The 23,521-nt window shown below is 44.3% G+C and overlaps 1 protein-coding gene across 2 annotated transcripts in view; it reads right to left on the bottom strand.

Moving 5' to 3' along the window:
- LOC135513691 (AT-rich interactive domain-containing protein 3A-like) overlaps positions 1-21,632 on the bottom strand; it is a 315,893-nt gene extending 294,261 nt beyond the window's left edge. For both annotated transcript variants that reach the window (XM_064936555.1, XM_064936557.1), the window contains exons 1-2: positions 21,329-21,632; positions 19,994-20,704 (exon numbers count right to left, since the gene is read on the bottom strand). In XM_064936555.1, coding sequence (XP_064792627.1) covers positions 19,994-20,704; positions 21,329-21,367 — 750 coding nt within the window. In that variant the 5' untranslated portion in view covers positions 21,368-21,632. The remainder of the gene's footprint in view (positions 1-19,993; positions 20,705-21,328) is intronic.
- Positions 21,633-23,521: the final 1,889 nt, after the last annotated feature.

The raw sequence follows: 23,521 nt of genomic DNA, 5'->3' as shown, positions 1-23,521 counted from the left end.
ACCAAATAATGCATGCAGAGCAGAATTAGGCCGATACCCACTAATTATCAAAATCCAGAAAAGAGCAGTTAAATTCTATAACCACCTAAAAGGAAGCGATTCCCAAACCTTCCACAACAAAGCCATCACCTACAGAGAGATGAACCTGGAGAAGAGTCCCCTAAGCAAGCTGGTCCTGGGGCTCTGTTCACAAACACACCCTACAGAGCCCCATGACAGCAGCACAATTAGACCCAACCAAATCATGAGAAAACAAAAAGATAATTACTTGACACATTGGAAAGAATTAACAAAAAAACAGAGCAAACTAGAATGCTATTTGGCCCTACACAGAGAGTACACAGCGGCAGAATACCTGACCACTGTGACTGACCCAAAATTAAGGAAAGCTTTGACTATGTACAGACTCAGCGAGCATAGCCTTGCTATTGAGAAAGGCCGCCGTAGGCAGACATGGCTCTCAAGAGAAGACAGGCTATGTGCTCACTGCCCACAAAATGAGGTGGAAACTGAGCTGCACTTCCTAACCTCCTGCCCAATGTATGACCATATTAGAGAGACATATTTCCCTCAGATTACACAGATCCACAAAGAATTCGAAAAACAAATCCAATTTTGAAAAACTCCCATATCTACTGGGTGAAATTCCAGTGTGCCATCAGAGCAGCAAGATTTGTGACCTGTTGCCACGAGAAAAGGGCAACCAGTGAAGAACACGCACCATTGTAAATACAACACATATCTATGCTTATTTATTTTATCTTGTGTCCTTTACCATTTGCACATTGTAAAAACACTGTATATATATAATATGACATTTGTAATGTCTTTATTGTTTTGAAACTTCTGTATGTGTGATGTCTACTGTTAATTTTTATTGTTTATTTCACTTTATATATTATATACCTTACTTGCTTTGGCAATGTTAACACATGTTTCCCATGCCAATAAAGCCCCTTGAATTGAATTGAATTGAAATTGAATTGACAGAGAGAGAGACAGAGAGAGAGAGAGAGAGAGAGAGAGAGAGAGAGAGACAGAGAGACAGAGAGACAGAGAGACAGAGAGAAAGAGACAGACAGAGAGAGACAGAGAGAGAGACAGAGACAGAGAGAGACAGAGTAATAATCCATGAATAATATTGAAGCATTTCCAATGACGGAGCATATTTAAAAGTGAAGTGCAGCTGCCAGATCCCTGTGTGTCTGTGTGCTCCTAGGGGCCGATGGGGGCCCTGTGTGTGTCTGTGTGCTCCTAGGGGCCGATGGGGGCCCTGTGTGTGCTCCTAGGGGCCGATGGGGGCCCTGTGTGTGCTCCTAGGGGCCGATGTGGGCCCTGTGTGTGCTCCTAGGGGCCGATGGGGGCCCTGTGTGTGTCTGTGTGCTCCTAGGGGCCGATGGGGGCCCTGTGTGTGTCTGTGTGCTCCTAGGGGCCGATGGGGGCCCTGTGTGTGTCTGTGTCCTCCTAGGGGCCGATGGGGGCCCTGTTTGCCTTGATGCAGAGGGGAGGAACAGGGAAGTCGGGAGGGGGAGGGGGAAAGGAGGATGGGAGAAACTCTTTACCATATGGATCCTTTTACTTCATATGTGTTAACTTCAGAGGATAATACCTGCTGCAGACAGATATCCAGGCAGCCGCAAAACACACTGACCAACACACACACACACACACACACACACACACAGCACACACACATGTTGAAAGGGAAGGGAAGGTGGGGGATGGGGTAAGTGAATTGAAAGGGTGGGCATAATTTGAGACAGGCCCATGGATAGGTGGTTAAATATACCAGTCTACTAATCTAATGTTATACCACTACGGCCATGATCAGGATCTAATGGTATACCACTACGGCCATGACCAGGATCTAATGGTATAGTGATGACCAGGATCTAATGGTATACCACTACGGCCATGACCAGGATCTAATGGTATAGTGAGGACCAGGATCTAATGGTATAGTGAGGACCAGGATCTAATGGAATAGTGATGACCAGGATCTAATGGTATAGTGATGACCAGGATCTAATGGAATAGTGATGACCAGGATCTAATGGTATAGTGGTGACCAGGATCAGATGGAAACGTGATGACCAGGATCTAAGGGTATAGTGATGACCATGATCTAATGGTATAGTGATGACCAGGATCTAATGGTATAGTGATGACCAGGATCTAATGGTATAGTGGTGACCAGGATCTAATGGTATAGTGGTGACCAGGATCTAATGGAATAGTGATGACCAGGATCTAATGGTATAGTGATGACCAGGATCTAATGGTATAGTGAGGACCAGGATCTAATGGAATAGTGATGACCAGGATCTAATGATATAGTGATGACCAGGATCTAATGGTATAGTGATGACCAGGATCTAATGGTATAGTGAGGACCAGGATCTAATGGTATAGTGGTGACCAGGATCTCATGGTATAGTGATGACCAGGATCTAATGGTATAGTGGTGACCAGGATCTAATGGTATAGTGATGACCAGGATCTAATGGTATAGTGGTGACCAGGATCTCATGGTATAGTGATGACCAGGATCTAATGGTATAGTGAGGACCAGGATCTCATGGTATAGTGATGACCAGGATCTAATGGTATAGTGGTGACCAGGAGATGCAGTCTCTATGAACAGAGTTTGGTAACCCTTCAGGCTTATGATAACTTGTTCAATGTATTAGAACTGAATTACAGAGTGACAAAGATTGTAAAGTACTAGCATCCTTGCATCCTATCCTCCTATCCTCCTATTACACTATCATATTAGTATATCCTATCATCCTATCATTATATCCTATCCTCCTATCCTCCTATTACACTATCATATCAGTATATCCTATCATCATATCAGTATATCCTATCACCCTATCCTATCCTATCTTATCCTATACTGTCATTATATCCTATCATATCACCCTATACTATCATCCTATCATATCGTAATATTCCCTATGATATGACAGGATGATAGAGTATGATGATGGGATGGGATGATGTGATGATATGATAGGATGATATAATAGAATGATAAGATATAATGATAGGATAGCATGGTAGGATGACATCATCCCATCCCATCCTATCATTATATCTTATCATTCTATTATATCATCCTATCATATCATCACATCATCCCATCCCATCATCATACTCTATCATCCTGTTATATCATCCTATATCCTATCATCTCATTTTATATTCCTATCATATCATCCTATAATCATAACATCCTATAATCCTATCATATCATCCTGTAATCATATCATCCTATAATCCTATCATATCATCCTGTAATCCTATCATATCATCCTATAATCCTATCATATCATCCTATAATCCTATCATATCATCCTGTAATCCTATCATATCATCCTGTAATCCTATCATATCATCCTATAATCCTATCATAACATCCTATAATCCTATCATATCATCCTATAATCCTATCATATCATCCTATAATCCTATCATATCATCCTGTAATCCTATCATATCATCCTTTAATCCTATCATATCATCCTATAATCCTATCATATCATCCTATCATATCATCCTGTAATCCTATCATATTATCCTATAATCCTATCATATCATCCTATAATCCTATCATATCATCCTGTAATCCTATCATATCATCCTGTAATCCTATCATATCATCCTGTAATCCTATCATATCATCCTATAATCCTATCATATCATCCTATCATATCATCCTGTAATCCTATCATATCATCCTATAATCCTATCATCCTATCATATCATCCTGTAATCCTATCATATCATCCTGTAATCCTATCATATCATCCTATAATCCTATCATCCTATCATATCATCCTGTAATCCTATCATATCATCCTATAATCCTATCATATCATCCTATAATCCTATCATATCATCCTGTAATCCTATCATATCATCCTGTAATCCTATCATATCATCCTATAATCCTATCATAACATCCTATAATCCTATCATATCATCCTATAATCCTATCATATCATCCTATAATCCTATCATATCATCCTGTAATCCTATCATATCATCCTTTAATCCTATCATATCATCCTATAATCCTATCATATCATCCTATCATATCATCCTGTAATCCTATCATATTATCCTATAATCCTATCATATCATCCTATAATCCTATCATATCATCCTGTAATCCTATCATATCATCCTGTAATCCTATCATATCATCCTGTAATCCTATCATATCATCCTATAATCCTATCATATCATCCTATCATATCATCCTGTAATCCTATCATATCATCCTATAATCCTATCATCCTATCATATCATCCTGTAATCCTATCATATCATCCTGTAATCCTATCATATCATCCTATAATCCTATCATCCTATCATATCATCCTGTAATCCTATCATATCATCCTGTAATCCTATCATATCATCCTATAATCCTATCATCCTATCATATCATCCTGTAATCCTATCATATCATCCTGTAATCCTATCATATCATCCTATAATCCTATCATCCTATCATATCATCCTGTAATCCTATCATATCATCCTGTAATCCTATCATCCTATCATATCATCCTGTAATCCTATCATAGCATCCTGTAATCCTATCATATCATCCTATAATCCTATCATATCATCCTGTAATCCTATCATCCTATCATGTCATCCTATAATCCTATCCTGCTATCATATAATCTTATCATATCATCCTATCATATCATCCTGTAATCCTATCATATCATCCTGTAATCCTATCATCCTATCATATCATCCTGTAATCCTATCATAGCATCCTGTAATCCTATCATAGCATCCTGTAATCCTATCATATCATCCTGTAATCCTATCATATCATCCTGTAATCCTATCATCCTATCATGTCATCCTATAATCCTATCCTGCTATCATATAATCTTATCATATCATCCTATCATAGCATCCTATCATATCATCCTATAATCATAAAATCCTATAATCCTATCATCCTGTCATATCATCCTATCTTCCTATCATATCATCCTATCATATCATTATATCCTATCGTATCATCCTATCATATTATTCTATCCTATCATATCATCCTGTCATATCTTCCTATCTTCCTATCATATCATCCTATCATATCATCCTATCATATTATTCTATCCTATCATATCATCCTATCATATTATTCTATTCTATAATATCACCCTATCATATTATTCTATCCTATCATATCATCCTATCATATCATCCTATCATATTATTCTCTCCTATCATATCATCCTATCATATCATCCTTTCCCAATTTCATCTGAAATTAGGGATGAGTTTTGCCTGAAGTCAACGGGCTGCCTTAAACAACATTAGAGAGAGGCGTGAGTGTGTGTGTTTCCCCCCAGCCTCTCTGTCTCACTGTCTGTGGGTCATAGTGAAAATGTTTGTTTAGCCAGCAACTCTGTTTAGGTTGTTCCTGTCCTGGAAAGCTAATTCTCTCCGCTCGTCTTCCTCTTGCTGATTTAACATCAATCCCCCCGTTTCACTGTCTCGCTGTATTTCCTCTACTACGGTTTCATGCCAAATGGCACGCTATTCCCTACACAAAAGTAGTGCACTATATATGGAATAAGGCTCTGGTATAAAGTAGTGCACTATATAGGGAATAGAGCCCTGGTCCAAAGTAGTGCACTATATAGGGAATAGGGCCCTGGTCTAAAGTAGTGCACTATATATGGAATAGGGCCCTGATCTAAAGTAGTGCATTATATAGGGAATAGGGCTCTGGTCTAAAGTAATGTCCTATATAGGGAATAGGGTTCTAGTCTAAAGTAGTGCACTATATAGGGAATAGGGCCCTGGTCTAAAGTAGTGTACTATATAGGGAATATTGCTCTGGTCTAAAGTAGTGTACTATATATGGAATAGGGCTCTGGTCTAAAGTAGTGCACTATATAGGGAATAGGGCCCTGGTCTAAAGTAGTGCACTATATAGGGAATAGGGCCCTGGTCTAAAGTAGTGCACTATATAGGGAATAGGGCCCTGGTCTAAAGTAGTGCATTGTATAGGGAATAGGGCCCTGGTCTAAAGTAGTGTACTATATAGGGAATATTGCTCTGGTCTAAAGTAGTGTACTATATATGGAATAGGGCTCTGGTCTAAAGTAGTGCACTATATAGGGAGTAGGGCCCTGGTCTAAAGTAGTGCACTATATAGGGAATAGGGCCCTGGTCTAAAGTAGTGCACTATATAGGGAATAGGGCCCTGGTCTAAAGTAGTGCACTATATAGGGAATAGGGCCCTGGTCTAAAGTAGTGCATTGTATAGGGAATAGGGCCCTGGTCTAAAGTAGTGTACTATATAGGGAATATTGCTCTGGTCTAAAGTAGTGTACTATATATGGAATAGGGCTCTGGTCTAAAGTAGTGCACTATATAGGGAGTAGGGCCCTGGTCTAAAGTAGTGCACTATATAGGGAATAGGGCCCTGGTCTAAAGTAGTGCACTATATAGGGAATAGGGCTCTGGTCTAAAGTAGTGCACTATATAGGGAATAGGGCCCTGGTCTAAAGTAGTGCACTATATAGGGAATAGGGCCCTGGTCTAAAGTAGTGCATTATATAGGGAATAGGGCTCTGGTCTAAAGTAGTGCACTATATAGGGAATAGGGTTCTGGTCTAAAGTAGTGCACTATATAGGGAATAGGGTTCTGGTCTATAGTGCACTATATAGGGAATAGGGCTCTGGTCTAAAGTAGTGCACTATATAGGGAATAGGGCCCTGGTCTAAAGTAGTGCACTATATAGGGAATAGGGCCCTGGTCTAAAGTAGTGCACTATATAGGGAATAGGGCCCTGGTCTAAAGTAGTGTACTATATAGGGAATAGGGCCCTGGTCTAAAGTAGTGCACTATATAGGGAATAGGGCCCTGGTCTAAAGTAGTGCACTATATAGGGAATAGGGCCCTGGTCTAAAGTAGTGTACTATATAGGGAATAGGGCCCTGGTCTAAAGTAGTGTACTATATAGGGAATAGGGCCCTGGTCTAAAGTAGTGCACTATATAGGGAATAGGGCCCTGGTCTAAAGTAGTGTACTATATAGGGAATAGGGCCCTGGTCTAAAGTAGTGCACTATATAGGGAATAGGGCCCTGGTCTAAAGTAGTGCACTATATAGGGAATATGGCCCTGGTCTAAAGTAGTGTACTATATAGGGAATAGGGCTCTGGTCTAAAGTAGTGCACTATATAGGGAATAGGGTTCTGGTCTAAAGTAGTGCACTATATAGGAAATAGGGTTCTGGTCTAAAGTAGTGCACTATATAGGGAATAGGTTGCCATTTGGGATGCACTTATGGAATTAGGTCACTACTGGATGGCAGGTCCGTTTGTGTTATAATGAAGCAATAAGAGGAGGTGTGGTACTGTATATGGCCAATAGACCACCGCTAAGGGCTGTTCTTAGGCACGACGCAACGCTGAAGTGCCTTATTGCTATTATAAACTGGTTACCAACGTTAGTAGAACAGCAAACAGTAGCATCCAGGACCCACACTACCCCGCTTATAATGTGTTTTTAGTACCCATGCCTGTCTGTCTGTCTGTCTGTCTGTCTGTCTGTCTGTCTGTCTGTCTGTCTGTCTGTCTGTCTGTCTGTCAGTATAGTACACAGTCACAGACAGACAGACAGACAGACAGACAGACAGACAGACAGACAGACAGACAGACAGACAGACAGACAGACAGACAGACAGACAGACAGACAGTGGATATGGTCAAGCAGGGAGGGAAGGAAGGGGGAGGGGTAGACTGGAGAGGGGGAGGGGCAAAGGAGGAGGGGGAGAAGAGGAGAATGGAGAGGGGGAGAGAGGAGGGGAGGGGGAACGGAGGGGGAGAGGATGAGAGGGGGAGGAGGGAGAGGGGGAGGGGGACAGGAGGAGGAGGGAGAGGGACAGGAGGAGAAGGGGGAAAGGGGGAGGGGAGAGAGGAGGAGGGGGAGAGGATGAGAGGGGGAGGAGGGAGAGGGGGAGGGGGACAGGAGGAGGGGTAGAGGAGGAGGGGTAGAGGGGCAGGAGGGGGAGGGGAAAGGGGATGACATAAACGGCTTCATTTAAGGCTTCTGGAGTAAAACGGTACACCAGCTGTAACACCCCATTTAGACACACTACTAGCCTCCAAGCCATTTGATGAAGTTGGCTTTAGCCCAGATCGGTTCCCATTCTCCCAACCTCATTACTAACTACCAACAAGCCATTTGACGAGGTTGGCTTTAGCCCAGATCGGTTCCCAATCTCCCAACCTCATTACTAACTACAAAACAAGCAATTTCAGACTATCAATCAAGTTAGAGTAGTTAGCTTGTCTAAGTATCTCAGCTAGCATGCCTGCTGGTAAAGGTTGGTATACTATAGAAAAGCAATAACTGAATGTACTGAATAAGATTCACATTCCTTTCAATCTTTTAGCCAGACTTTAGCCAGACTTTAGCCAGACTTTAGCCAGACTTTAGCCAGACTTTAGCCAGACTTCAGCCAGACTTTAGCCAGACTTTAGCCAGACTTTAGCCAGACTTCAGCCAGACTTTAGCCAGACTTTAGCCAGACTTTAGCCATACTTTAGCCAGACTTCAGCCAGACTTTAGCCAGACTTTAGCCAGACTTTAGCCAGACTTTAGCTTTGGGGTCCATGAGGCCCCTGGACCCAAAACAGAACTTCTCTGCGTGTCAGTATGTTTGTGTGCTGCCTGGTGATTGTTGCTGTAATTAAACAAGCCCCAGTACAGTGAAAAGCTAGCTGACATTTTGTTATAACAGCCAGGTTCAACAGCCCGGTTCAACAGCCCAGTTCAACAGCCCGGTTCAACAGCCCAGTTCAACAAATACAGAATTGTTTTCCTGTGTGTGTGTGTGTGTGTGTGTGTGTGTGTGTGTGTGTGTGTGTGTGTGTGTGTGTGTGTGTGTGTGTGTGTGTGGGTGTCTGTTGAAATATGCTAGGTGTGTGACATCACTCTATTTGTTTCTGTTTCGTAATGGGTTGGCTTCCAGCCAAAATACACGCTCGCTCTCTCTCTCTCTCTCACACACACACACACACACACACACACACACACACACACACACACACACACACACACACACACACACACACACACACACACACACACACACTGCTGCCAGAGAGGGAGATCCCAGTATTTCTGGGTGTGAGCCAGGGTGGAATGCCACCAGCTCTACGTTCCTGTCCTCCAGCCAAAACTCTACGCAATCTTCTTCTGTTTGTCTCTCTCACTCGCTCTTCCGTCAGCTTTTCCCTTAGGTCTTACATCAGGTCTTCTCTCAGCCCTTCTCTCAGCCCTTACCTCAGCTCTTCTCTCAGCCCTTCTCTCAGCCGTTCTCTCAGCCCTTACCTCAGCTCTTCTCTCAGCCCTTCTCTCAGCTCTCCCCTCAGCTCTTCTCTCAGCTCTTCCCTTAGCTCTTCCCTCAGCCCTTCCCTCAGCTCTTCCCTCAGGTCTTCTCTCAGGTCTTCCCTCGGCTACTCCCTCAGCTCTTCCCTCAGCCCTTCCCTCAGGTCTTCCCTCAGGTCTTCCCTCAGGTCTTCCCTCAGCTCTTCCCTCAGCTCTTCCCTCAGCCCTTCTCTCAGCTCTTCCCTCAGCTCTTCTCTCAGCCCTTCCCTCAGGTCTTCCCTCAGGTCTTCCCTCAGCCCTTCCCTCAGCTCTTCCCTCAGCCCTTCCCTCAGCTCCTCCCTCAGCTCTTCCCTCAGCTCTTCCCTCAGCTCACCCTTCAGCCCTTCTCTCAGCTCTTCTCTCAGCTCTTCCCTCAGCTCTTCCCTCAGCCCTTCTCTCGGCTCTTCCCTCGGCCCTTCTCTCAGCTTTTCCCTCAGCTCTTCCCTCAGCTCACCCCTCAGCTCTTCCCTCGGGGCTTCTCTCAGGTCTTCCCTCAGCTCCTCCCTCAGCTCTTCCCTCAGCTCTTCCCTCAGCTCACCCCTCAGCCCTTCTCTCAGCCCTTCCCTCAGCTCTTCCCCAGCTCTTCTCTCAGCGCTTCCCTCAGCGCTTCCCTCAGCTCTTCCCCGAGCACCTCCCTCAGCTCCTCCCTCAGCTCCCCTCAGCTCCCCTCAGCTCTTCCCTCAGATCTTCCCTCAGCTCACCACTCAGCTCTTCCATCAGCCCTTCTCTCAGCTCTTCACTCAGCACTTCCCTCGGCTCTTCCCTCAGCGCTTCCCTCAGCCCTTCTCTCAGCACTTCCATCAGCTCTTCCCTCAGCTCTTCCCTCAGTTCTTCCCTCAGCTCTTCTCTCAGCTCTTCCCTCAGCTCCTCCCTCAGCTCCTCCCTCAGCTTCCCTCAGCTCCTCCCTCAGCTTCCCTCAGCCCTTCCCTCAGCTCTTCCCTCAGCTCACCACTCAGCTCTTCCCTCAGCCCTTCTCTCAGCTCTTCCCTCAGCCCTTCTCTCAGCTCTTCTCTCAGCTCTTCCCTCGGCTCTTCCCTCGGCCCTTCCCTCAGCTCTTCTCTCAGCTCTTCCCTCAGCTCCTCCCTCAGCTCCTCCCTCAGCTCCCCTCAGCTCCTCACTCAGCTTCCCTCAGCTCTTCCCTCAACTCTTCCCTCAGCTCACCCCTCAGCTCTTCCCTCAGCCCTTCCCTCAGCTCTTCCCTCAGCCCTTCTCTCAGCTCTTCCCTCAGCTCTTCTCTCAGCGCTTCCCTCAGCTCTTCCCTGAGCTCCTCCCTCCGCTCCTCCCTCAGCTCCCATCAGCTCCCCTCAGCTCTTCCCTCAGATCTTCCCTCAGCTCACCACTCAGCTCTTCCCTCAGCCCTTCTCTCAGCTCTTCCCTCAGCACTTCCCTTGGTTCTTCCCTCAGCTCTTCCCTCAGCCCTTCTCTCAGCACTTCCCTCAGCTCTTCCCTCAGCTCTTCCCTCAGCTCTTCCCTCAGCTCTTCTCTCAGCTCTTCCCTCAGCTCCTCCCTCAGCTCCTCCCTCAGCTTCCCTCAGCTCCTCCCTCAGCTTCCCTCAGCTCTTCCCTCAGCTCACTCCTCAGCGCTTCCCTCAGCCCTTCTCTCAGCTCTTCCCTCAGCCCTTCTCTCAGCTTTTCCCTAAGCTCTTCCCTCAGGTCTTCCCTCAGCACTTCCTTCAGCCCTTCCCTCAGCTCACCCCTCAGCACTTCCCTCAGCCCTTCTCTCAGCTCTTCCCTCAGCTCTTCCCTCAACCCTTCTCTCAGCTCTTCCCTCAGCTCTTCCCTCAGCTCTTCCCTCAGCTCTTCCCTCAGGTCTTCCCTCAGCCCTTCCCTCAGCTCGTCCCTCAGCCCTTCCCTCAGCTCCTCCCTCAGCTCTTCCCTCAGCTCACCACTCAGCTCACCCCTCAGCCCTTCTCTCAGCTCTTCTCTCAGCTCTTCCCTCAGCTCTTCCCTCGGCCCTTCCCTCAGCTCTTCTCTCAGCTCTTCCCTCAGCTCCTCCATCAGCTCCTCCCTCAGCTCACCCCTCAGCTTCCCTCAGCTCTTCCCTCAGCTCTTCCCTCAGCCCTTCCCTCAGCTCACCCCTCAGCTCTTCCCTCAGCCCTTCCCTCAGCTCTTCCCTCAGCCCTTCTCTCAGGTTTTCCCTCAGCTCTTCTTTCAGCTCTTCCCTCAGCTCTTCCCTCAGGTCTTCTCTCAGCTCTTCTCTCAGCCCTTCCCTCAGCTCTTCCCTCAGCCTTTCCCTCAGCCCTTCCCTCAGCCCTTCCCTCAGCTCTTCCCTCAGCACTTCTCTCAGCTCCTCTCTCAGCTTTTCCCTCTGGTCTTCCCTCAGCTCTTCCCTCAGCCCTTCCCTCAGCTCTTCCCTCAGCTCCTCTCTCAGCTCTTCCCTCAGGTCTTCTCTCAGCTCTTCCTTCAGCTTTTCCCTCAGCTCTTCCTTCAGCTTTTCCCTCAGCCCTTCCCTCAGCCCTTCCCTCAGCTCTTCTCTCAGCTCTTCTCTCAGCTCTTCTCTCAGCGCTTCCCTCGGGTCTTCCGTCAGCTCTTCTGTCAGCTCTTCCGTCAGCTCGTCTCTCAGCCCTTCTCTCAGCTCTTCCCTCAGCCCTTCCCTCAGCCCTTCTCTCAGCTCTTCCCTCAGCCCTTCCCTCAGCCCTTCCCTCAGCCCTTCTCTCAGCCCTTCCCTCAGCCCTTCCCTCAGCTCTTCCCTCAGGTCTTCCCTCAGCCCTTCCCTCAGCTCGTCCCTCAGCCCTTCCCTCAGCTCCTCCCTCAGCGCTTCCCTCAGCTCACCCCTCATCTCACCCCTCAGCCCTTCTCTCAGCTCTTCTCTCAGCTCTTCCCTCAGCTCTTCCCTCGGCCCTTCCCTCAGCTCTTCTCTCAGCTCTTCCCTCAGCTCCTCCCTCAGCTCCCCTCAGCTCCTCCCTCAGCTTCCCTCAGCTCTTCCCTCAGCTCTTCCCTCAGCTCACCCCTCAGCACTTCCCTCAGCTCACCCCTCAGCTCTTCCCTCAGCCCTTCTCTCAGCTTTTCCCTCAGCTCTTCCCTCAGCCCTTCCCTCAGCTCTTCCCTCAGCTCTTCCCTCAGGTCTTCCCTCAGGTCTTCCCTCAGGTCTTCCCTCAGGTCTTCCCTCAGCTCTTCCTTCAGCTTTTCCCTCAGCTCTTCCCCCAGTCCTTCTCACAGCTCTTCCCTCAGCACTTCTCTCAGCTCCTCTCTCAGCCCTTCCCTCAGGTCTTCCCTCAGCTCTTCTCTCAGCCCTTTCCTCAGCTCTTCCTTCAGCTTTTCCCTCAGCTTTTCCCTCAGCTCACCCCTCAGCTCACCCCTCAGCCCTTCTCTCAGCTCTTCTCTCAGCGCTTCCCTCAGCTCTTCCCTCGGCCCTTCCCCCAGCTCTTCTCTCAGCTCTTCCCTCAGCTCCTCCCTCAGCGCCTCCCTCAGCTTCCCTCAGCTCTTCCCTCAGCTTCCCTAAGCTCTTCCCTCAGCTCTTCCCTCAGCTCACCCCTCAGCTCTTCCCTCAGCCCTTCCCTCAGCCCTTCCCTCAGGTCTTCCCTCAGCTCTTCCCTCAGCCCTTCCCTCAGCTCTTCCCTCAGCTCTTCCCTCAGGTCTTCCCTCAGGTCTTCCCTCAGGTCTTCCCTCAGGTCTTCCCTCAGCTCTTCCTTCAGCTTTTCCCTCAGCTCTTCCCTCAGTCCTTCTCACAGCTCTTCCCTCAGCCCTTCCCTCAGGTCTTCCCTCAGGTCTTCCCTCAGGTCTTCTCTCAGCTCCTCTCTCAGCACGTCTCTCAGCTCTTCCCTCAGGTCTTCTCTCAGCCCTTCCCTCATTTCTTCCCTCAGCTTTTCCCTCAGCCCTTCCCTCAGCTCTTCCCTCAGCTCCTCTCTCAGCTCTTCTCTCAGCTCTTCCCTCAGGTCTTCTCTCAGCTCTTCCTTCAGCTTTTCCCTCAGCTCTTCCTTCAGCTTTTCCCTCAGCTCTTCCCCCAGTCCTTCTCACAGCTCTTCCCTCAGCACTTCTCTCAGCTCCTCTCTCAGCCCTTCCCTCAGGTCTTCCCTCAGCTCTTCTCTCAGCCCTTTCCTCAGCTCTTCCTTCAGCTTTTCCCTCAGCTTTTCCCTCAGCTCACCCCTCAGCTCACCCCTCAGCCCTTCTCTCAGCTCTTCTCTCAGCTCTTCCCTCAGCTCTTCCCTCGGCCCTTCCCCCAGCTCTTCTCTCAGCTCTTCCCTCAGCTCCTCCCTCAGCGCCTCCCTCAGCTTCCCTCAGCTCTTCCCTCAGCTTCCCTAAGCTCTTCCCTCAGCTCTTCCCTCAGCTCACCCCTCAGCTCTTCCCTCAGCCCTTCCCTCAGCTCTTCCCTCAGCCCTTCTCTCAGCTTTTCCCTCAGCTCTTCCCTCAGCTCTTCTTTCAGCTCTTCCCTCAGGTCTTCCCTCAGGTCTTCCCTCAGGTCTTCCCTCAGGTCTTCTCTCAGCTCCTCTCTCAGCACGTCTCTCAGCTCTTCCCTCAGGTCTTCTCTCAGCTCTTCTCTCAGCCCTTCCCTCAGCTCTTCCCTCAGCCCTTCCCTCAGCGCTTCCCTCAGCACTTCTCTCAGCTCCTCTCTCAGCTTTTCCCTCGGGTCTTCCCTCAGCACTTCCCTCAGCCCTTCCCTCAGCTCTTCCCTCAGCTCCTCTCTCAGCTCTTCTCTCAGCTCTTCCCTCAGGTCTTCTCTCAGCCCTTCCTTCAGCTTTTCCCTCAGCTCTTCCTTCAGCTTTTCCCTCAGCTCTTCCCTCAGCCCTTCTCACAGCTCTTCCCTCAGCACTTCTCTCAGCTCCTCTCTCAGCCCTTCCCTCAGCTCTTCCCTCAGCTTTTCCCTCAGCTTTTCCCTCAGCGCTTCCTTCAGCTTTTCCCTCAGCTCTTCCCTCAGCTCTTCCCTCAGCCCTTCCCTCAGCTTCCCTTTCAGATGTCAGATATGTCAAATAGAAAGTTCTGTTATAATCTAATCTATTCATCCTCAGAAATCCATACATAAAGCAGCATCTAACTGTCATCTACATCCGTCAACAGATTGATGTCAGAGTAAATATTAACCTGCCTAAAGGGCAGATGAAATATGCTCATTCTCTAGTACCCCGGTCTTTATATTGAGCCTCTCCAACACCACATCTTGTTCCCATTTACAAAGATACAGTTAGCTGCTGCCTCCCTTCAGTTGCCCTCAAATGTGGTTTTATTTTGCAACTCTGAAAACACATAGTAGTCTGGCTCCAGCGTGTCTGCTCAGTGACCATAAGCATCCTTTTATTGTCCTATGACCATTTCTTCCCAATGACCCAGAGAACACATCCTGAAAACTAAAGCTCTCAACTTGATAATGGAGACATGCCATTTTACATGATTTACATTTGACTAAATTCACATAAACTATGAAAAATGTAAATCTTTCTTTGAAAATAGAGACTAGTCTTTCTCTGATAATTGTAATTGTATTGTAATTGTTTTTAATAACCTGCCCAGGGACTGCGGTTGAAAATTAGCCGGCTGGCTAAAACCAGCATTTTTACTGAAACGTTGAATAATGTGCACTGTCCCTGTAAAAAATAAATTAACTCAAACTAAAACTCAAACTAATAGAGACTAGTCTTTCCATGATAATAGAGAAGAGTGTTCAGCAAAGCATCATACAGTATTCAATATGACAATTTGTGTTACTGATCAATACTACATGCTAATACACAAAAGACAGCCCGGGATTGTTGAGGGTTAAATATTTGTCGTTCTGTAACTGGTTGCATTAGCAAATTGCAATTAAAGTATATTCAAACAAAGTCAGATTTTCAGATTTCTATGGTACAATACACAACTGTACCTTAAACATCATATACAGTAAAAGATACTGGACAGAACCCCCCCCCCAACAACAACAACAAAAAATCCCTCAACTGTACAGAGCTTTCAGAAAGTATTCACACCCCTTGACTTTTTCTATAAAAACTGTTTTGTTGTATTACAGCCTGAATTTAAAATGGACACAAGACTCTGTAATGTCAAAGTGTAAGAGATATTCTAATATTTGCAAAAACATTATGAAAAATTAAAAAGCGGATATATCTTGATTAGATAAGTATTCAACTCCCTGAGTCGATACATGTTGCAATCATCTTTGGCAGCCATTGCAGCTGTGAGTCTTTCTGAGTAAGTCTCTAAGAGCTTTGTACACCTGGATTGTAAAATATTTGCACATTATTTATTTTTTTAAATTATTCTTGTCAAGTTGACTGTTGATCATTGCTGCACAGCAATTTTCAAGTTTTGCCATAGATTTTCAAGATGATTTAAGTCAAAACTGTAACTAGGACACTCAGGAACATTCAACGTCATCTTGGTAAGCAACTCCAGTATAGATTTGGCCTTGTGTTTGAGGTTATTTTCCTGCTGAAAGGTGAATTTGTCTCCCAGTATCTGGTGGAAAGCAGAATGAACTAGGTTTTCCTTTAGGATTTTGCCTGTGCTTAACTCTATTCCGTTTCTTTGCATCCTAAAAAAACTCCCTAGTCCTTGCCGATGACAAGCATACCCATAACATGATGCAGCCACCACCATGCTTTAAAATATGAAGAGTGGTACTCAGTGATGTGTTGTGTTGGATTTGCTCCAAACATAACGATAAAGATCATTTCTTTGCCAATTTTTTTGGCAGTTTTACTGCAGTGCCTTATTGCAAACAGGATGCATGTTTTGAAAATATTTGTATTCTGTACAGGCTTCCTTCTTTTCACTCTTTCAATTAGGTTAGTATTGTGGAGTAACTACAATGTTATTGATCCATCCTCAGTTCTCTCCTATCACAGCCATTAAACTCTGTAACTGTTTTAAAGTCACCATTGGCCTCATGGTGAAATCACTGACCGGTTTCCTTCCTCTCCAGCAACTAAGTTAGGAAGGACGCCTGTATCTTTGTAGTGACTGGGTGTATTGATACACTGTCCAAAGTTTAATTAATATCTTCACCATGCTCAAAGGGATATTCAGTCTGCTTTCATTTTACCCATCTACCAATCGGTGCCCTTCTTTGGCATTGGGAAACCCTCGCTGGTCCCTGTGGTTGAATCTGTGTTTGGAATTCACTGCTCGACTGAGGGACATTACCGATAATTATATGTGTGGGGTACAGAGATGAGGTAGTCATTCAGAAACCATGTTAAACACTATTATTGAACACAGAGAGTCCATGCATCTTATTATGTGACTTGTTAAAACACATGTTTACTCCTGAACTGATTTAGGTTTGACTTAACAAAGGGGTTGAATACTTATTGACTCAAGACATTTAAGCTATTCATTTTTTTATGCATTGTAAACATAATTTCATTATGACATTATGGACTATTGTGTGCTGGCCAGTGACAAAAAAATCTAAATTTAATCCATTTTAAAACCAAAACAAAATGTGGAAAACGTCAAAGGGTATGAATACTTTCTGAAGGAACCCCATAAAAACCCCTGAACTGAGGATGTATCTACAGGACAGAGGAACCCCATAAAACCCCTGAACTGAGGATGTATCTACAGGACAGAGGAACCCCATAAAACCCTGAACTGAGGATGTATCTACTGGACAGAGGAACCCCATAAAACCCCTGAACTGAGGATGTATCTACAGGACAGAGGAACCCCATAAAAACCCCTGAACTATATAGAGAAGTATAGTATCATTTAAATAAAACATAAATAATTGTATTTTGTCCAATGAGTAACATAAGAACTACACAACGGCACATCTTAATTATCAAGGTTTTATTTCTCCCTGATTTTAATTGCATTTCCATTGCTTAGGTTACTTAATGCAGGCCTAATGCAGGGCCCTAATGTACACATTACGTTTAGGGAAGCATCTGAATGTTCCGTCATAAAGAATGACCATATTAGGTCTGTGTTCGCTTTACAACCTCTCTCTGGTGGATTGGAATAAATCATATATTGAATTTACATCTTTATCAGAATGAGATTTAGGCTGGAGAGGAGAGGACTACTTTCTTATTCTTTAGTCACCTAAAACTATTTATTATTTTGTGTTTCATATCAATCAAGCCTTAAAGCCAATACTGCCACAACTGCTGTGACATTATATATAAAAATCCACCCGAATGTTTTATCAATAGGGGCATTTATCAAATAATTAAGCAACTAACAGCTAGTGATACGTCAGTAATAAGCAGGAGAACATATTTAGTTAATTTCTTTATTGTAGCCTTTTAAGATAAATCACTAAATATACTCATGTATTCATAGTAAATAAATTAGTAATATCAATATATTGTATACGTGTAAATTAGGCCTGGTCAGCTAACAAATTATATTCTTTGAACAAGTGGTCTGGTCAAGGGTTCTTCTATGCTAAATGTGCTTTGAACAAGTGTTCTGGTCTAGGGTTCTTTGAACAAGTGGTCTGGTCTAGGGTTCTTTGAACAAGGGGTCTGGTCTAGGGTTCTTTGAACAAGTGGTCTGGTCTAGGGTTCTTTGAACAAGTGGTCTGGTCTAGGGTTCTTTGAACAAGTGGTCTGGTCTAGGGTTCTTTGAACAAGTGGTCTGGTCTAGGGTTCTTTGAACAAGTGGTCTGGTCTAGGGTTCTTTGAACAAGTGGTCTGGTCTAGGGTTCTTTGAACAAGGGGTCTGGTCTAGGGATCTTTGAACAAGTGGTCTGGTCTAGGGTTCTTTGAACAAGTGGTCTGGTCTAGGGTTCTTTGAACAAGTGGTCTGGTCTAGGGTTCTTTGAACAAGTGGTCTGGTCTAGGGTTCTTTGAACAAGTGGTCTGGTCTAGGGTTCTTTGAACAAGTGGTCTGGTCTAGGGTTCTTTGAACAAGTGGTCTGGTCTAGGGTTCTTTGAACAAGAGGTCTGGTCTAGGGTTCTTTGAACAAGAGGTCTGGTCTAGGGTTCTTCTTATTAAATAGACATGAAGGAAATAAAAAATATGTTCTCTCTCAATATCTGGCTTTGGACCTACACCGTTTCATTGCTTAGGAAAAATGAAATAATTGTGCTGACTTATTTGTAGACTTTTCAAAGGACTTTGATACTGCTGACCATCACATTCTCATTCAAAGATTGACTGACATTTAGCCTGGATCAGATTATGTGTCAGACAGGGTCCGATGTGTGATTTCTGATGGTGTTATGTCTAGTTTCCTGGATATTTACAAAAGGTGTACCACAGGGGTCGGTACTGGGACATGTTGTCTTTAGTGTTTGTATAAATAATATCGGTCTATCTATTAGAACTTGTACTTTTCATCTACATTCAAATGATACTGTTATTTATGCCATTGCCCACAACTGTAGACCAGGAGTTGTTTGAGCTGTCAGCTGACCTTGTTACCTTACAGAAAGCCCTGGTTGGTTTAAAAGTGTACTTAATGTGGGCAAGACTAAATATATGTTGTTCTCTAGTTCTCTCCAGAATGTTTCAAATGGACTATATTTTTATTCACTGAAAAGTTCTCCCATCGACCAGGTTCCCTATTATAAATATCTGGGCATTTGGACAAAGACTTCATGTTTAAAAAGACATGCTGACGAGATAGCTAAAAACAGAAGATTTCAAATGTTTTTTTAGATACATATATTTTTAAGAGAGATCTTTTCTTTCCCTAAACAGCAGGAAGCAGATTGTACAGTCAACCTTCCTGTCTGTTCTTGGCTATGGTGACAGCGTTTACCAGATTGCAGCAGCCACGACTCTAAAACCTTTTGATTCCATCTACCATTGCATCCTTCACTTTATCACAGGTAACAGTTTTAATACTCATCACTGGATCCTGTATCAAAAGGTTGGCTGGTTCTCAATAAAGTCCCGTAAATCACTTCCTTACTCCCTTTCTGTTTACAAAGCTCTCCTACACAAGCGACCGACTTCCCCAACTTTGTTGTTAAAGTATAAAAACATGAGACAACCAAACCCGTTCACAGGGTTGATTAACTCTTGAGGTTCCTCAGGTCTCCACCGGTAAATCTGCTCTTAGTTTTGATGCATCTCACTGCTGAAACAATTTACAAACTCTTTACAAATAGGTGTTCTGTGGGCACTTGGGCAGTTTAAGGTTTTGATTGAGGACCGAGTAGCTGAGGAATGGAACCCTTTGACTAAATTGTTGTATTGTGCTGTATTTTCATTTAATTTAACATTGTATTGATTGCTGTTTTATTTTACATTGTATTGATTAATGTTTTGTTCCACATTGTATTTGATTGTTGTATTACAGTGATTAGTAATTGAGAATGGGAGCCTGGTCTCAACGTTTTTTTCCCCCCTGAATAAATAACGTTTGAGAAAATAAATAACATATGAAGGAAAAACAGAGAGGATAGATCAGCAAGGGGCTCCACAGCACAAACTAAAGTTCGTGTCGTTTCTGAAGTCCAAATATCAAAAGAGTTGAACATCCTCTTGAGAAGCTAGAGCCGTTAAAACAAAGTTCAATTGTGTTTTGGACTTGGAAAAGTAACGGGCAGGCTTAATCATAGGAAACTTCGTTAAGGAGACGAATGAGATTGTTATCAACATGGGGTAGAACAGTCAGTGTAGTCTAGTGTATAGTAGGTAACGTTTCATATCAAGTTATGACTTATTATTAATCAACTTTACCTGTTTGAATTGCTCCTCGTAAGTCCATTCGTGGTTCTGAGACTGTGGTGCCATCCCGCCCGGCGATTCCAACTGCCGGGGCGCAACGAAGGAGGGGGGAATTCTAGACATGAACTGCACCGGGGTGCCCTTCGGAGAGTGTCCCGCACCGGGGAGCATGGGGTGGTGGGGCTGGTAGTGGCTGAGAGCCCCCTCCATGTCCTCTTCATCCTCATCATCCACGACTCCTTCGTTGCCCATGTCATCTCCATCCAGATTCCGGTCGTCATCATTCATGCATCGGTCCATCCCCTCTGGATCGTCATCCATATCGGAGTCGTCGGCTCTCTCTGAGTGCCTGCGGGCGTCGAAACTGTGATGGACAGCCAGTCCCGGTTCAGCGGATCTCGCCAAGCTGGGAGAAGAGTTCGCTACTCCCGCGGCGAAAGCGCCCCGGACCGCTGCCTGGTAGTGGTGGAAAGCGAGGGCTTGTTGGTGTATCTGGGACTCGACCATGGAGCGGAGATCCTTCTCTTTCTCTGCCTGACGAAGCTTCTCTTCTAACGCCAGGCGGGCAGCCTGCTGTCTTTGGAGGTTTTCCATGACCGCCTCTAGCTTCATGCCTCCACTGCTGGGCTGTTGGGACTGTGAGTGTGAGCCGGGGAAGTGGCTGTGTGTGGAGGCAGAGGAGACGAGCAGGGGGAGGTTGTTGGGCGAGGAGAACGCTGCTTGCTGTGGAGAGCAAGGGGGTACAAATAAAATAACCACTCGGAAATATTGTAACGGAGAGTAAACTGACTAAAAGCAATAAACTATCAAGAAATAACTTGGTAATAAACTGTAAGAACACACGACCATGCCTATTATGATAATGTGGCCGACATTTGGCCCCTGGAGTCGATGTCTCTTAAAACGTGGCTTCTAACATGTATCAAAAGTGCACCATAAATAGACTACAATGTATTGCGGAAATGAACGTGGGTAACACAGTAACATTGTGCGCTGTATAGCCTAGTGCTGATGTGGCATGCTGACAAAAATAATTACACAGAATAATTAGCCTATATATACATAAACCACTGCATACTATTTTTTTTACGCATCAGAAACGTGCGTATCAATCTATTTAAGAGATAAAAGTTATGTAAAAAGTGAATTTACTGTAAATGTGAATCTAAACATTCAAAAACGTTATTAAAATGTAAATAATTAGTTAAAGTGTAAATAATTAGCCTAAAAGAAAACGAAATAAAATAACAAAACGAAATAGCTTATCTTATTAACATCTACATAGGCTAATAAGAATAATCAGAATCAGTCAACATGGTGAGAGAAAGAACTAAATGTGATGCTTACCAAAGCAGATTTAGTTGCTATACTGGTATTATCAACCATGCTTCGCCCGTCAGATTAGACCGAAATATCAAACAGTTGACAAAGTATCTCCTTTCAATGTTAGTTGTGGGAGTATTCCTGAATCCTGATTCAACATCGAGATCCGCGTCTCTATTGGAGAGAACAGATTAACGTGTAGGATTAAAGTGTAGGCTATCAATGTATTTGCGGTGGTCGAGTATTGAAGCCCTGAAGGGTTTAGCAACAAGTGGCAACTGTAGTCAGAATGACCTCTTCAGGCGAAGGATCGGCCCTGTAGTCAGAATGACCCCCTCATGCGAAGGATCGGACGTTCTGCTCCCATTTGCTAACAACACGTCAATACAGTGATATACAGAGGGCAGGGTCTACAGCCGACCTAGGAAATACACTTTAACAACCGCACAGAAACACAGAGAACTGACGGATCCCACATCGCCAAGTGTTGGAAACCATCCAAAAATGGTCAATTCTTTGCCAAAATTGTTAATTGGTAACACATTCTATATTCTATAAATATATACATATTGTTATTCATTAGGCTATTTAGCCTGGACCCTGCCCCCACTGAACTAGTCCTTTTACATACGTTCCATGGAGCCTACTGCCTTGACTACATAATGTTTTTTTAATTTTGTTTATATCGACAGAAACAAGTGTAGAGGTTATGTTTTTTTTTGCAATAGGAGTTTAATAATAAATAAATAAAATCATAATAATAATTGCATGCATCAGAACGGTGAAATCCTTTTGCATTCCATTGCCTGCGGCAGAATATATATATTTAAACATAGTATCAGATTATGACATATAGATCCTATAAATTCAACTTCCATCTCAATTTATGTTAATCCATTAACAGATTACACCTCCCATAAGTGATCCCATAGCAAATACATAGCAAATGATTTGACACAAACTAGGCTTTACGATTCAGAGCCAAGGGATAGGCCTAGAAGTTGAGCATCACCTATAAAAGCAGGAAGTTGAGCATCACCTATCAAAACAGGAAGTTGAGCATCATCTATAAAAACAGGAAGTTGAGCATCATCTATAAAAACAGGAAGTTGAGCATCACCTATTAAAAACAGGAAGTTGAGCATCACCTATTAAAAACAGGAGGTTGAGCATCACTTATAAAAAACAGGAGGTTGAGCATCACCTATAAAAAAAACAGGAGGTTGAGCATCACCTATAAAGAAAAAACAGGAGGTTGAGCATCACCTATAAAAATAAAAAAGCAGGAGGTTGAGCATCACCTATAAAAAAAGCAGGAGGTTGAGCATCACCTATAAAAAAAGCAGGAGGTTGAGCATCACCTATAAAAAAAAAGCAGGAGGTTGAGCACCACCTATAAAAAAAAGCAGGAGGTTGAGCATCACCTATAAAAATAAAAAAGCAGGAGGTTGAGCATCACCTATAAAAATAAAAAAAGCAGGAGGTTGAGCATCACCTATAAAAATAAAAAAGCAGGAGGTTGAGCATCACCAATAGCAGCAGATCAGAAAAACAGAGATGTGGGTGCTGTAGTAAAGGTTCCTTTGAAAGTGACGTTAATACAATGGAAACCTTTCGGTCTTCTGTCCTCTGAATCATAGACCGTCTCCGGATGTATTTCTGGTACAAGACACAGATGTGCTGATGTCCATCAACTCCAAAGGAAACACCTACAATATTCATGACATTGTGTTGTTCTTGTATAATACATGTCTTTATTGTTTGACTATCCGTCATGTGTGAAATGTTATTATCTAATCCAAAATGCCACAAACAAATGTTCCCGTATGAAAAAATATTATGCTATGATATTCGACTGTATTCTTTTCCATTGTTCAAGCATTGTAGTGTAGTGGAGAAACCTGGCCATTAGAGTTGTTTTAGTCCAGGATGGACATTAATGTTCATTAGTCTGGATCATAGTGATGACCTCATGTGAAACATGAGACCTTTTGTTATGTCCCCTGGTTACCGACCCCTGGTTATCGACCCCGTGTCCACATATAGGACGGAGAGATTAACAGGGATATTTCTATAACGGAATAAATAATCTAAAAGTAAGATTGTTTATTTATAGTAAAGGAGAACATCAAAGGGTGATCAAAAATCTAAATGATTCACATCGAAATAACTGCAGAAGTCTAAATAAACTATTTTAAAAGATAGTAGGTTGAATAT

The sequence above is a fragment of the Oncorhynchus masou genome, chromosome 25 (genome assembly GCF_036934945.1).
Source record: "Oncorhynchus masou masou isolate Uvic2021 chromosome 25, UVic_Omas_1.1, whole genome shotgun sequence".
Lineage (NCBI taxonomy): Eukaryota > Metazoa > Chordata > Actinopteri > Salmoniformes > Salmonidae > Oncorhynchus > Oncorhynchus masou.
Note: the sequence above shows the minus strand (reverse complement) of the source record. Positions and strands in the feature narration are given on the sequence as shown.